At 36.4% G+C, this 14,093-nt stretch overlaps 2 protein-coding genes across 3 annotated transcripts; one reads left to right on the forward strand and one right to left on the reverse strand.

The window, feature by feature from the left end:
• The first annotated feature begins 5,843 nt into the window (after window positions 1-5,843).
• LOC110626527 (palmitoyl-acyl carrier protein thioesterase, chloroplastic) lies at window positions 5,844-7,694 on the forward strand. The gene is made up of 6 exons (XM_021772490.2): window positions 5,844-6,180; window positions 6,252-6,385; window positions 6,478-6,591; window positions 6,692-6,863; window positions 6,976-7,044; window positions 7,320-7,694. Exons 1-6 carry the CDS (start codon window positions 5,899-5,901, stop codon window positions 7,593-7,595), a joined length of 1,047 nt encoding a protein of 348 aa, XP_021628182.2. The 5' UTR covers window positions 5,844-5,898; the 3' UTR covers window positions 7,596-7,694.
• Window positions 7,695-8,084: 390 nt separating this feature from the next.
• On the reverse strand, window positions 8,085-13,981 carry LOC110626526 (ABC transporter F family member 4). 2 transcript variants are annotated; one of them, XM_021772489.2, is made up of 2 exons: window positions 13,721-13,981; window positions 8,085-10,529 (listed from the first exon to the last, which is right to left on the reverse strand). In XM_021772489.2, the coding sequence occupies exon 2, from the start codon at window positions 10,478-10,480 to the stop codon at window positions 8,297-8,299; it is 2,184 nt and encodes a 727-aa protein (XP_021628181.1). In that variant the 5' UTR covers window positions 10,481-10,529; window positions 13,721-13,981; the 3' UTR covers window positions 8,085-8,296. The 2 variants fall into 2 exon arrangements, with proteins under 2 accessions (XP_021628181.1, XP_021628180.1); XM_021772488.2 differs by having other exon boundaries at window positions 8,085-10,510; window positions 13,721-13,980.
• Between the last annotated feature and the right edge of the window lie 112 nt (window positions 13,982-14,093).

Raw genomic sequence — 14,093 nt, forward strand, 5'->3', positions numbered from 1 at the left:
ATGTGAGGTAACTCCTCGGGCCAGTTGGCTTTGGCTTGGTCGAGTCTTTTCTTTAACCCTTGTAAGATGGTCCTATTTGTGACCTCAGTCATACCATTGAACTAGGGATGATAGACTGAGCTGAACCTCAAGTCGATTTTTCATTTTTTGCAAAAGTCTCTAAACCTAGTACTTGCAAATTAAGTTTTATTATCGGTGATTACTATTTTTGATATTTCGAATCAGATGAATATGTTTTTACTAACGAAAGAGATTGCTTGTTGGGTAGTGATGGACTGTACTGCCTCAGCTTCCGTTCATTTGTTGAAGTAATCTACTACCATGATAACAAACTTCCTTGACCTAGACACCTTGGGGAAAGGGCCAAGGATGTCTATCCCCTACTGAAAGAAAGGCCAGGGGCTTTCAATGGCCACTTGCATTTCTCTCGAGGTCTTTGGGATATTTGCATGTACTTGGCATCTCCGACACTTTTGGACAAGTTGCTTCGCATCTTGCATTATCATTAGCCAGTAGTACCCTCGTTTGAATGCTTTCTGGGTGATTGTTCGAGTTCCTTCATAGCTCCTGTAATTACCTTCATAGATATCTTTTAGGATTTTCTAACCTTCCTCCTCTATAACACATCACAACCATGGCTATGTAGAGGACCTCTTGTACGATCAATCATTAATTAGCGTGAATTTAGAAGACTTTTTTATTACTTTTTTAGCTGATAACTCATCGTCTGGAAGATCATCTTGTGTAAAAAATTTGTATATGGGCGTCATCCATGATTCCCCCTCTTCTAGGGAGAAAGATTCTTCCACTTCCATTATTGGAGTGTACAATTCCTCGAACTAGAATGGTTAAGTCAAGTACTGTTCACTTGCCGCTGCCATTTTGGCTAAGAGGTCCGCTTCTTCATTGTTGCCTTTGGCTACCTAGCGAAGTTCACAGCTGCCTTGCCCGCCTCTGACCTTCTTCATTAAGGACCGAACCTTTTCCTCATTTCGATGAGGTTCGATTCTCGGACATTGAATGAAAATAGCGTATCTTTATCTCTGTGATTCTTCTTCTTTTATACTTTAAGAAGGTAGAGATAAGTATAATATTTTTCGATAATCCGATAATGATGTGGCCAGCTGCTTGATAAGAGATGTTACCAGCTAATAAGTTGGTGATCTCGTGATTACAGGCGTAATAGAGATACGCTAGATTATACTTATTAACGGTAACTTGGCGCAGAAACTCTCCTTTCTATGGAAAGGACGAGTCTTAACAATGATTCGGGTGTTATGGTATCCAGATCTTCCTTTCTCGGGAAGGACCGCGTTTCCTACGTATCCGATGCTTACCACGCGATTCTATCTCATAATAACAACTTATGACTTATTTTGAGTGGTTGTCATGTAATATCAATGTAAATATTTTACTCGCCCATTCATTTAATATTTGTTTGCACTTAATATTTATTATAAGAAATTATGTTGATATAAAATACTCCATCCTACTCATAATTTTTATCCACCTTTTCTTTTATAGATATTCCAAAATTATTGTTCACTTTTTCTTTTTAAAATATAATAATATATAAATTAACTATTATAATCCTATTTAATTTTATCTTATTTTTAAGAAATAACATCTCTTACTATTTAATAAAATTTAATATCTTTAAAATAGATACAATTAGAATTAAATAAAGGAAAAATTACTTTTTAATCCCTGAAGTTTAATATAATTAACACTTATGTCCCTCTATTTTGACAACCCAACACTTAAGTCCCTCACTTTCTCTTCCATCCAAATTCGTAGTCCTTCCGTCAAAAGTAGCCGTTTTGTCAAAGAGTCAAAAGTGAGAGGTGAGATTTTTTACCAAAAATGCCCTTAATGAAATTGTTAAAACCCCTTTCAACGTGAAATCCCTCCATCAATTCAATTTCTCACTAAAGAAGGCAATAGGCCTATTAGACTGTGATAATGTACCACCAATCCCAAATCCACAAATATCACATTCAGTCTTAAACATTTTATCAAAATCAGGTAAAGCAAGAATAGAGGCAGAAGTAAATTTATCTTTAATCTCCTCAAAACTTTTGTTGGCAGTGTCAGTCCAAATAAATTTATGCACTTTCTCTTTCTTCAAACAATCTGTGATAGGGGCAACGATGCTGCTGAAATTTCTGATAAACCGCTGATAGAAAGTAGCAAGTCCATGAAAGCTGCGAACTTCTGAAATATTTTTAGGAATGAGGTAGTTCTATATCGCTTCTACCTTCTTCTCATCAACATATATCCCTTCTGCACTAATAATAAATCCAAGAAACAGAATGTGCTTCATTATGTAGATGTATTTTTTAAAATTAATAACCAGCTCACTTTCTTACAAGGCTGTCATGACTTGACGAAGGTGCTATAAATATTCTTCTTCACTGCGACTAAAAATCAAAATATCATCAAAATAAACAACCACAAATTTGCGTAAGAAAGAATGCAAAACTTAGTTCATAAGTCGCATGAACGTGCTAGGTGCATTCGTCAAATCAAACGGCATAACTAGTCACTCGTACAAGCCTTTCTTAGTTTTAAAGATTGTCTTACATTCATCTCTCTCCTTAATCCGAACTTTGTGGTAGCCACTTTTAAGACTGATCTTAGAGAAGACTTTAGACCCTGATAACTAATCCAGCATGTTATCCAGTCGAGGAATAGGAAATTGATACTGAACCATAATCTTATTGATGAATTTGCTATCCATGCACACTCTCCATATCCCATCATTCTTTGGAACCAATAAGGCAGGGACTTTGCAAGGGCTAATGCTCTCCAAATGTGTCCCTTCTTTAATAACTCTTCAACCTATTCTTGAAGAATTTCGCTCTCTTTTAGCCTCATCTTGTAATGAGACAGATTCAGTAATTTGGATCCAGGAATAATATTAATCCGATGTTGAATATCCTGCAAAAGTGAAAGCTTTGAAGGTTACTCCACTACCTTAGGAAACTCCTTCAATAACTCTTTGACGGGTGGTAGTAAAGATGGTGTATCCTCCGCTTCTCTTTTTGTTCTCACCAATAAAGCCAGTGTGCCTCCAAACTTCTCAACTATGTATGAAATCCTTTGCACTCCCACAAAAACAATAGCAATAGTTTTCCCTTCCACTTTAGAATGTTTCGTAGAATTAGAAGGCAAAATCATAATTTTCTTCTGATTCCAAGTAAACATGTATGAATTCTCCTTCCCCTTATGCAAAACATCAACATTAAACTGCCAAGGACGACCTAACAAAATTCTACAGCAATCCATATCCACAACATTACAATTAATAGATTCAGTGTAAGATTTATCGATCGAAATAGGCACGCTATAGATTCTGTTGACTTCAATTGTCGGACCTTTCTTAATCTACCCAACTTTGTATGAATAAGGGTGAGGCTCTGTAGGCAACTACACTTTCTCCACAAATTGCTTAGCTATCAGATTCTCACAACTGCAATTATCTATAATTAATCTGCAAATCGCTTCTCCCACTCGACACTTCACCTCGAAAATCTTCCTCCTTTGCATCTCATCCTCCTATTTCGTGGAGCATAAGATTTTCTTCACCACATAGGTGACATCCCCATCTTCAGAACCAACAATAGACCCATAATCTTCATCCACTTCCTCCTTAGATTCAACCACATTAACCTATCAACAAACGTTATTAACTCCCCTGCGTTTTGAACAATTATTCGATTGATGTCTAGGTTGCCTGTAATAATAACATATGTCTTCGATTGGTTTCTGATAAGGATTGGTTTTGCCTATTTTGTTTGTTGTATTGACGACTACTTGTTTCTTATTATCTCTCCTTTCTTCCAAAGTATTATGATGATTGCCAGAATTTATAGCCTTAGAAGGTTGTCCGCTGTAATTATCTCTATGCTGCTGAGTTCCTATCGAACCAGAATTTTTGTAATTAAAATTTCGATTAGACTGATATCGAGGCTACCATTCAATACGTTCTTATGCTCTTTTCGCCATCTCAATGACATCTGCCAAAGTGAAAATCACAGCTACTCCCATCATATAATAAATTTCGTGATTCAGTCCTCTCTGATAATGAGCAACCTGCTGGGTTTCATTTTCATAATTTCACACCTCGCCTGCAACCTCAAAAAATCCTTTGTATATTCATCCATCCTTCGATTCCCTTGAATACAGTCATGATACCAATTATACAAAACTTGGGCGTGATCACTAGGCAAGAATCGCTATTCAATCATCTGCTTCATCAACAGCCAGTTTCATATAGGTTTCAGTCTCATGTGATAGCATTTGTTTTGAACAGAATTTCACCATGCTACTGCACCACCCTTTAATTTATGAGTCACAATCAAAATCTTTCGATCCTTTTCCACGTTCATAATTTTAAAAAATCGATCAATAACTGCTAACCAATCAATGACAGATTCTACATCCAACGAGCCAGAAAAGTTCTGAAAGTCTATCTTTATCTTGTAAACTTTGTGATGATCCTTTTGGGGATTTGTAACCACATAATTTGCAACCACAGGATTTAAAACTGGCGGTGGGTATTCGACTGCAGCGGGTTGGTTGTTACCCTGTTGTAGGGCTAACTGTCCGATCATCTCCCTCAATTCTACCAAGGATGCCTCAATTACAGCGAGTCGCGCCTCTTGATTGTTGGCCATAGATGTACTTCGCTCTAATACCAACTGAAATAGAACTATTTAGGCTCAATCAAGAGTTTTAACAAATAATGTTTGGTAAAGATAAAATTAAAAAAACGAAAGGCCGAAAGCTGAAATTTTTTATTAAATTCACGAAAATTGAAAAATGTTTCCAACGGTCAAGAAAAGAACTATTTATAATAGTAAAAACCCTAATAGAAAAAATATTGAAAAAATCTAAAAAACTAATTAAAATACAAAATTAACTACTTAAATGATGAAATTTAGGTCTTGAACTTTATAACAGGCATATGGCCTTTGTCACACTTTTAAAGTCGTACATTTCGAAATTCTCTTTTCAAAAAGTTATTGTTCGCTTCCAATGGATATCAACAGCAGAAATTAAACTTGATTCAAGGTTAATTGCTCTGCATCAAATATTTATAAATATTAAATTTAATCCTTATTTGATTGGGTTAAGTTAAATCAAAAACTTCAAATTTAATTGGGGTTAAATTAACTAAAAAATATTCTAATTTATAGAAAATTGATATATTCAATTTGTTTGATTGATATTTTCTCACAAACTTTTTATGAATTTAAAGAAGTTACTTCCTTACTTTTGTGTAAGTTATTTCGTAGGAATTAGGAAGCTTTTTGCCTCTAGACAAAACGGTGAGACTCTCTCAAAATTTCTTTTCTATATTATCTTTTCCTTTAAATCTTTCAATAGATTTTTGATGTCTTTTAAGAATAATAATTAGATTTAATAAAAAAAATTATTTAAATGGGGAAGTTTGGTAAAAATTAAAGTTTAGACTTGTACAGCTTTCCGACGTCTAATTTTATAGCCTTACGTGGTGCTAAGGTTTGTGGCCATAATTATAAAGTGGAAGGAAGAGGTTGATCAATATAACATTTAAGAGACCATCAACCTCTACGTTTAGGAAAAAAAGAATATAAAATTTAATAATTTTAAATTTAACATAATTATACTAAATTAATTATAATTTAATCAAAATTATATTTAATAAATTTATTAAATTTTTATTTAATTAGATGAATAAAAAAAAATTAAGCACACTGTTCATAAATAGAAAAAATTACACAGTAATCACATGCACAAGTAACAGTACACATAAAATCTCATATATTTACCGCATAGATTCATATAAATCCGGTGGAAACCCTCTCTATAAATATCACCTCAAATTAGTCGAAGCTCAACAGAAAAAAGAAAATGGCTACTGCTACAATCGGATTCTTGCTAGTTAACAAGCACTTCCAAGTCGAAGCCTTGCAAAATGAAATCATCAACAAAATGAAGAAAACTGTCAAGTACGAGATGCGTATGGCTTCACCATCATCAAGAAGGAAGATTATTTCCCAAGCTGTTATTAGTGGTGGAAGTGGAAGCTTGGTGCAAGATGGCCTCGTTTACAGGCAAAACTTTTCGGTTAGATCATTTGAAATAGGCTTTGACAGAAAACTATCCTTGGCTGCCTTGACCAATTATTTACAGGTTAAACTTGAACTTCATTTTCCTCTGCATAAATTCTATGATTAGTCTTTGATATTTGTTTCGGTGTTTAGGACACAGCACTTGAACAGTGTAGAGTTATAGGTATATGGGCTGATGATTTTGGTTCAACACCTGAAATGAGTAGACAGGACTTGATATGGGTAGTCTGCGCTTTGCAGATAGTGGTGGATAGCTATCCTTCCTGGTAATTCCCAATTCTGCAGCTTGCTTAATTTTTTATCTTCCATCTCATAATTAATTTGTAACCATCCATTAATACTGTTTATTGACTGCAAGGCTTGATGTTGTAGAAGTAGACACATGGTTTTATCCATCAGGACAAAATAGCATACGTCGAGACTGGATTGTTCGTGATGGCAAGACAGGGAATACTTTGGCTCGAGCAACCAGGTTTGAATTTCTTTTCTTGATTATCAGTAGAAAGAATTTTTTCTTTAGTCATTGTTTAGTTAACTTTGCTTCCCTTTCTTTAAAAAATTTAAATGTGCAGTGTATGTGTGTTAATGAATAAGAAAACAAGGAAGTTATCCAAGCTTAAAGAAGAAATCAGAGAAGAGTTCACTCCTCATATAAGGAATTGTGACCCTGTCATTGTTAAGGATAGCAGAAAGTTGCTGAGACTCGATGTTGATACAGCAGATTATGTTCGTAAAGGTGAAAAAGTAAGTCATCTGTATGATGTTTCTCCGTCCTTTAATAAATGCTTTTGCATGTGTTTTTTCTTTCAATGCTTGCCTTGTTTAATTGATTGTCTGAATTTGCTTTCTACTACAGCCTGAATGGGATCAGCTTGATCTCAATCAGCATGTGAACCATGTTCAGTACATTAACTGGATTCTTGAGGTGGGTAATTTTCTTTTCTTTTCTTTTCTTTTTTGGTTTATCCGAAGGCTTGAACTTGAAACCTTCCCCAGTTTGAGAAAATTAATGCTGTTACTGTTCAAGGTGTATACTTCTGCTATATCACTTTGCGTTGCCTTTCCTTTGCAACATGCGCTTACTCAAGTTGGAGACCTTTCCCATTTCTGTCGACATAACAAACATGCTAAAACTTTCTAGTTGCTTGTAAAATTTTATCACAATTAAATCACAAGTTTCCGTTCATTTCTTCCTTTCAGACTGTTCCCCGCTATTTTGTAGAACATCACAAGCTTTCGGCCATAACTTTGGAGTACCGGAAAGAGTGCACGGCAGATTGCGTACTGCAGTCTCTGGCCAAAATTGTTAAACATGGCGTCAGTCACAATAGTAATAATAATAATAATGTGATTGAGTTGGAACACTTGCTCCTCCTGGAGAATGGATCCGAAATTGCTAGGGGAAGAACCATTTGGAAGCCAAGAGATATTCCTGCGGAAACTGCTACCCAGCATAAGCACTATATACTGCAGTAGTACTTCATAACATAACGATACTATACAGCTCCACTGTTGGTCTCATAAAATAACTCTATTTGTCATGATATAAAATAAATAAATAAAAGGACAAGGACAATAAAGAATAGACAACGAAGAAGATTATGTGAGGTACATTTTCATTCTACTATTTAGTTAAAAAAAAAATAAGAGTATATGCATTTTATCCTTTAAGTAACTGCACACCAGATAATGTGAAACGCCAATTTCTTATCCCTTCTTCACCTTCTCAACAAGCAAAAGGGAGGCTGACAGTACAGCAGAAGAAATGAATTTGATCTCATGTGCTCGCAATTCTTATCACGTAAAACATTAAGAAATCTTCATGCCACTAGCATACCATCCCAAATGAATAAGAAAGAAATATTCAAGACCATCACACCCATGAAAATTTTGGCAGCAGCATAAATAAAGTGGATTTGATAAAAGATGAAAACACTCCATTTGCAGGAGCAACAAAATGCAAAGTGAACAAAACTTATAAATCAATTATTGTTTTTCTGACATTCCGCAATATATTAGATTATACTGAACACTGATAGTGAAAAAGGAAAAACATCACCTGTCTCAATGCGCTTCTATGAAAATACAAGATAATTGCAGCTTGGCGAACTATTTCATGCAACTGGAACAATAGGCACTTTTTTTTTTTGAGCTGCGAACAATAAGCACTTAATCATTTAATCATCCACCTCTGCTTTAATTTCCTTCTGTAGCTCTTCCTTGTACTCCTCAAATGTGCCGGGGTAAGCATTCACAGTTCCATTCTCTACTACCCAAATTTCACTTCTCTCTTCATCCTCACAGACACGAGATATAAGCCTGGAATCATGACTAACTAAGACAACTCCTCCAGTAAATTCATCCAGTGCATCAGCCAATGCATCAATGCTCTGCATGTCTAAATGATTTGTTGGCTCATCCAACAACAATATGTGTGGCCTTGACATGGAAATCGATGTGAATACAACCCGAGCTTTCTGCCCCCCCGACAGTTTTGCAATTGGAGTGAGGTGATTATGACTAGGGAGCCCAAACTTTCCAAGCTTGGCACGGACTGCCTCCTGCTTACTAAGCCCCTCTTGTTCCGGATGAAGTCGAAGAAGATACTGAACAGGTGTTTCATCCATGGTCAATAGGTCCACAAAGTGCTGTGAATACCTCCCAATCCGCAGCTTTTGACTTCTTCTTACTTCCCCCTCAGTTGGAACCAAATCTCCAGCAAGAAGATTAAGTAGAGTAGATTTTCCAGCCCCATTAGGCCCAACAATAGCAACACGGGTACCCATATCAATGCCCACATCAACATTTGAGAGCCTAAAATCCTCCCGGTTGGGATAACTGAAGCTGACTTCAATCAGCTGCAAAAGTGGTGGTGTCAGCTCTGTAGGTTCAGGGAAGTGGAACTCCACACTATAATCTTTCCACTTCTTTGGAGCCTCTGACAGGGGTTCATCTTCATTCACCTTACCCTTTGCCTTGCTCTTGGATGCTTCCTTGGCAGCAGCAAATTTTGCACGATCTTTAACCTTTTCCTGCTGTGCACGGTTACCTGATCTCCTCGCAGCCTTCACCTGCTTATCATAAATCTCAAATTTCTTGTTCATCTCTTTGCGACGCTGCTCATATCCACTCTCAAAATCATCAAAATTCCCTCGGTAGACATGAAGCTTCAAGTCATGAAGATGGATAATTTCATTGCATACTGTGTTAAGGAAATCCCTATCATGAGAAACAACAACAAGGGTTTTCTTCCACCTGCACAGGTACTCCTCTAACCAAAGAACAGCCCTGAGGTCGAGGTGGTTAGTGGGTTCATCCAACAATAAAAGGGTTGGCTGCACAAAAAGTGCCCTAGCCAATGAAATTCTCATCCTCCAGCCACCACTAAATGACCGAGTAGGACGGCCCTGCATTTCTCTGGTGAAACCCAACCCAGCAAGAATCTTTGATGCCTGAGCCTCAGCAGCATCTGACCCCATGATCTGCAATTTTTCATACAACTCAGCAAGCTTCTCTCCAGCATCATTTCCATTTATATCATCATCCCCATCCTCATCACCAGCAGCCGAAGTTGAATTTTGCAAAGCTGCAACTTCTTGTCGAATCTTGACAAGCTCTTCATTAGCTGAAACAACTGCTTCCAGAGCAGTTTTATCATCACCAATCACCTCTTGTTCAACCAGAAGCACATCGATATTTTTAGGTACAGGAATCTTTCTCCAAGCAATAAGCTTTAACAATGTGGACTTGCCCATCCCATTGGGCCCAACCAAACCATATCTCTTCCCATGAGATATCTTCACTGATGCATTCTTTAACAGTTCTTTCCCCCGTGCTGACACAGAAAAATTCTCTATTGCTATATCTTTGACATTAGCATCTGCTTCATCTTCACCTTCGAGAACTGAAGCTCGGCTACCAATAACAACAGTGAAAGCATCATGGTCATCCTTAAGGGCCTCTTTTTTGGCCAGCTCTGCAGAATGAGCAGCAATCAAGTCCTTCTTTTCTCGCTTCTTGAGTTCTTTGTCTGTTACAGAGATATCAAGCAACTTAGGTTCACCCCTTTGCTGTCTGCTCGATTGCCTTTTGGCCCCAGCCTGCTGTTGCTCATCCTCAAAGTCAGAATCATCCTCTTCATCAGAAGGAGGGAGATCAATACCATCAGTATAAGCTGAAACTTTTGGAGCCCTTGCCTTGGCAGTGCTCAAAGAAGAGGTTGATCCCTTTTTAGGTTTATCAGGTTTCTGGTCCATGTTGACAAGCAAAGCTGCAACAGAGATTTTCTCTTTCTTTCCATCTTTGTTGCTTGCCTTTGCTTTAGAGGCTACACCAGCCTCTTCTGTTTTCTTTTTTCCCATTGTAGAAGTTGTCCTTTGCAAAATATAAATCTGGAGGGAAAAAAACAAACTACACTTGTATTATTCCACATAATCCTACCATAATAAAAACCAGAAAGACATAGTTTCGACCTGTCATTATTGTACTTACAATATGAAAATTAATTTGTGCAAACTATATGCAGATTAATTTGTGCCCTTCAATTACAATTTTTCAACATAAATATGAAGGTAAAGCATAAACATAAAAGAAAACACAAACAGCACAAATCCAAATTCAGTGTTTTACGGCCAAAACAATTAGTGCAAGAAGTAACAATATACTAAGAGTCTTCTATACATAGTCTTGGTATCAGAAACAACATATGATGCACTTCAACAACCAAAAAAAAAAAAAAAAACTAATCTCACTAAAGGATATAAATCATCCATCTTAAGAACCTCCAAATTTATGTGTTCTATGAAGGAAAGAAGGAAAGCATTTGCCATTACAAACACCAAATAATAGTTTTAACAAAACACCGACAGATGACCCCATGAACCCATCAATTGCACCTTTTAATTTTAAAAAAGACAAAATCACCACTTTTTTCTTAAAAGGACATACAATATCACAGGCAAAAATTGAAGTCAGATCATGCATAGCATGTCTTAACATCTTACATCTTCCATGTGCAAGACAATTATATAACTCCCCTTATAAATTCAAATCCCATGAGCAATTCAATAGTTCTTGGGATATCTTGTCCTATGAGCTTTTTCTGGTGACAGGTATGAAGCAAAAAATTGGACATTTCAATAAGAATTACTTTGTTCTTTTTGAGTTCTTTGCATTAAAAAAAAAGAGCTTATATTAAAAAATATATATATATTAAAGAGTTATTGGGTAGTTGTCTAAGAAAATAGGTGGCTCACTCTGTGACCAACACATGCCAACTGTTGGAAGTCCAAAGAAAAAGTGAACAAATAGAGTCCACAACTCACATGCATGCATGTGAGTGTGGGCACACACACAGACACGCACACCGGAAAGGGGGAAAAGAAAGAAAGACAAGACTTTCATAGTTATATTGTTGAAACCAAACTCTAATTCAGAAAGATAATCACAAAAATGAGAAAGAAACAGAATAACATTGATAACAGATGGAGCTCTGTTCCTGAAACTGTTTTACACTGCTTTCCAAAACCATCAAACAGGACTTCTTCACAAGCTCTCTCAATTACAATTTTGGTCTAAAAAATTCAGAAGAACCAAAAACAAGGGAAATACCATATATATTCACCACTTTAATCTGTTATGGATTTCAGAACTTCCAGCATGTGTTTTTTTATAATAAAACAGAAAAAACCACAACATTCCAACATAGTAGCTAAGATGAGAAGAAAAATCCGTTATCTAAAAGAAATGACCACCTTTAGAATGGCAAAAGATACATCTTAACCGAAAAGAAAAAAAATGGTTAATATCAACTTTCTGCTCTTTAGCACCATTCTCTTGATTAGTAGTTAGTAGTTCAGGTACGAGAGCACAAGAAAGTAATGAAACATCATTCCCAAATAGCTTCTAACAGGGATTTTCAGAAGTAGGAGTTGCCCGAAGAAAAGCTCTTATTTTTATACTAAGGTTAAAATATTTGATAGTAAATAATGTAATAGAAGTAGATATAATGCAACATTTCAGGGTTTCACCTCCATAGGGTTGTGCTCAGTTCCTTTTTATTGAATGAAATTGGAAAATCATTCAATAAGTTCATTAAAATTTAACATTGTAGGCAATACAAATTCATCCAGCATCAGATTTTTCAAAATTCATTAGAATTAAAAATTAAACTTTGGGTTCTATTATAAAGGTAGTAATTGGTGAACTAGAAACTGAAAAAAAAATGTTGGAATCAGCAATTCCAAATATCATATTGCTATGATGTCCAATTTGAGATGAATCTGAGTTCAAATTGTACAATAAAAGTCACAGAATAAAATATAAAAATAAAAAATAGACCTGTAAAAGACAATATCAGCAATCCATTGAGAAGTCAACGAACAGTAATATGTGAATTATAGACATAGAGGAATTACATGCCTGAATCTGAGTCACAGTAAAAAGATACAAACTTGGGACTGAAACCGAAAACAATTTTGAACTTATAAATTTTTTGCTTCTAAATGAGGAGACTGAAAGTGAACCCTAACAACAGAGGATCTAGGTTTAGGGCATATGGTCTGCCGCTATTGTTGGGCTTTGATATAATGGTTCTAAAATTGAATGGAACAGCTTTTTGAAAAAAAAGGCTCCAGTTTTTTTTTTTCTGCTCAAGTGTTCAATATCCACATGACCCTGGGCCATGTTTCATGTTGAATATACATAATCAAACTCATCTCATGTCCACAACCAGAGTTGAGTATTTGGTCAATTCAGTTCCAAACTTCTGCACTGACAGTACTGAATAACAGAATAACCTATCATTGCTAACCAAAACGCCCCACGGAGCAGAATTCAACTGAAATTCTCAGTTTGGGCAAGAATACCAGCCTGCTTCTTGGGTCTATTTAAAAGCGTAAATTCTTTATAGTTGATTTAGTCACTAAGCTGAAGTAAATGGTAGGAGATAGAAAACTGTATAGTGCATTCTTGACTCTTTTGAACTGTGAGTAACTAGTATTCAGAAACTAAGCCTGCACCCTTTTTATCTCAAATTCCACGGAAACAATGAATCTAATTAGTACTTAACAACTTGCTGTATTGCTGGACGTGGCCATTTGCTCCAATAAAAAATTCAACAACTAGCATATATTGTAATTACCACCATGATTATCTAGATGTATTTTCTTCATAAGATATTCTGTAAATTCCTAAAGCGCAAGGCAACATGTTAAACGAAATAATAAAAATCACTGGAGTTCTAAACCAAATTATCTCCAGCTTGGGACTGACACTATATCAACTAAGTGCAGTAACGGGTACACAGTAATTTAAAAAAAAAAAAGCTTTCAGTAATTCCACATAGTGAATGAAATGGAATTTGAATACTGCAACCTAAAACACAAAATGGAAACAGAACACGCTGCTGCACTATGCCTTTCTTTCACTAACTCCATATACAATCTGGCTTAGAAATCAAACTTGTAAAACACTAAAGCAGAGCATGCCACTGGCTGGGAAGGATGAAGGATCTATATTACAATAGATGGATCTACTATCAAGGATCAAGAATTTATTTCAGGGAAGTAAATCAGACAACCAATACAGTAAATTATACATACCTATCGCCCACAGGAACCAGGATTAAACAGAGAGGTGCTATCTGAGAATGTGAGGGCTAGGTCCGCGAGGAGGAGTGGGAAGTGAGGGAACTGATGGTGTTGCTATTGCAGACTTGCTTGCAGTGGCAAAGCCGCACAGGACCAGAGTGACAGAGTATATGGCTTGACCTGATCAAGGCCAAGGAAATAGAGCAGGCAACAACGGCGAGACGGCGACGCAGGAGCTGGGCTGCAGTAGAGAGAATCAAAGGGCCAAGAAAAGGAAAAGAAATTAGGTTTTGGTTGGTGATGCTGGGAAAATGGGCTGGGCCTTCTGCAAGGGTGAATGGAGCTGGGCTTTACTGCTCTTTGGGCTGCGTTTGGCAGCCTCGGC

The sequence above is a fragment of the Manihot esculenta genome, chromosome 11 (assembly GCF_001659605.2).
Source record: "Manihot esculenta cultivar AM560-2 chromosome 11, M.esculenta_v8, whole genome shotgun sequence".
NCBI lineage: Eukaryota > Viridiplantae > Streptophyta > Magnoliopsida > Malpighiales > Euphorbiaceae > Manihot > Manihot esculenta.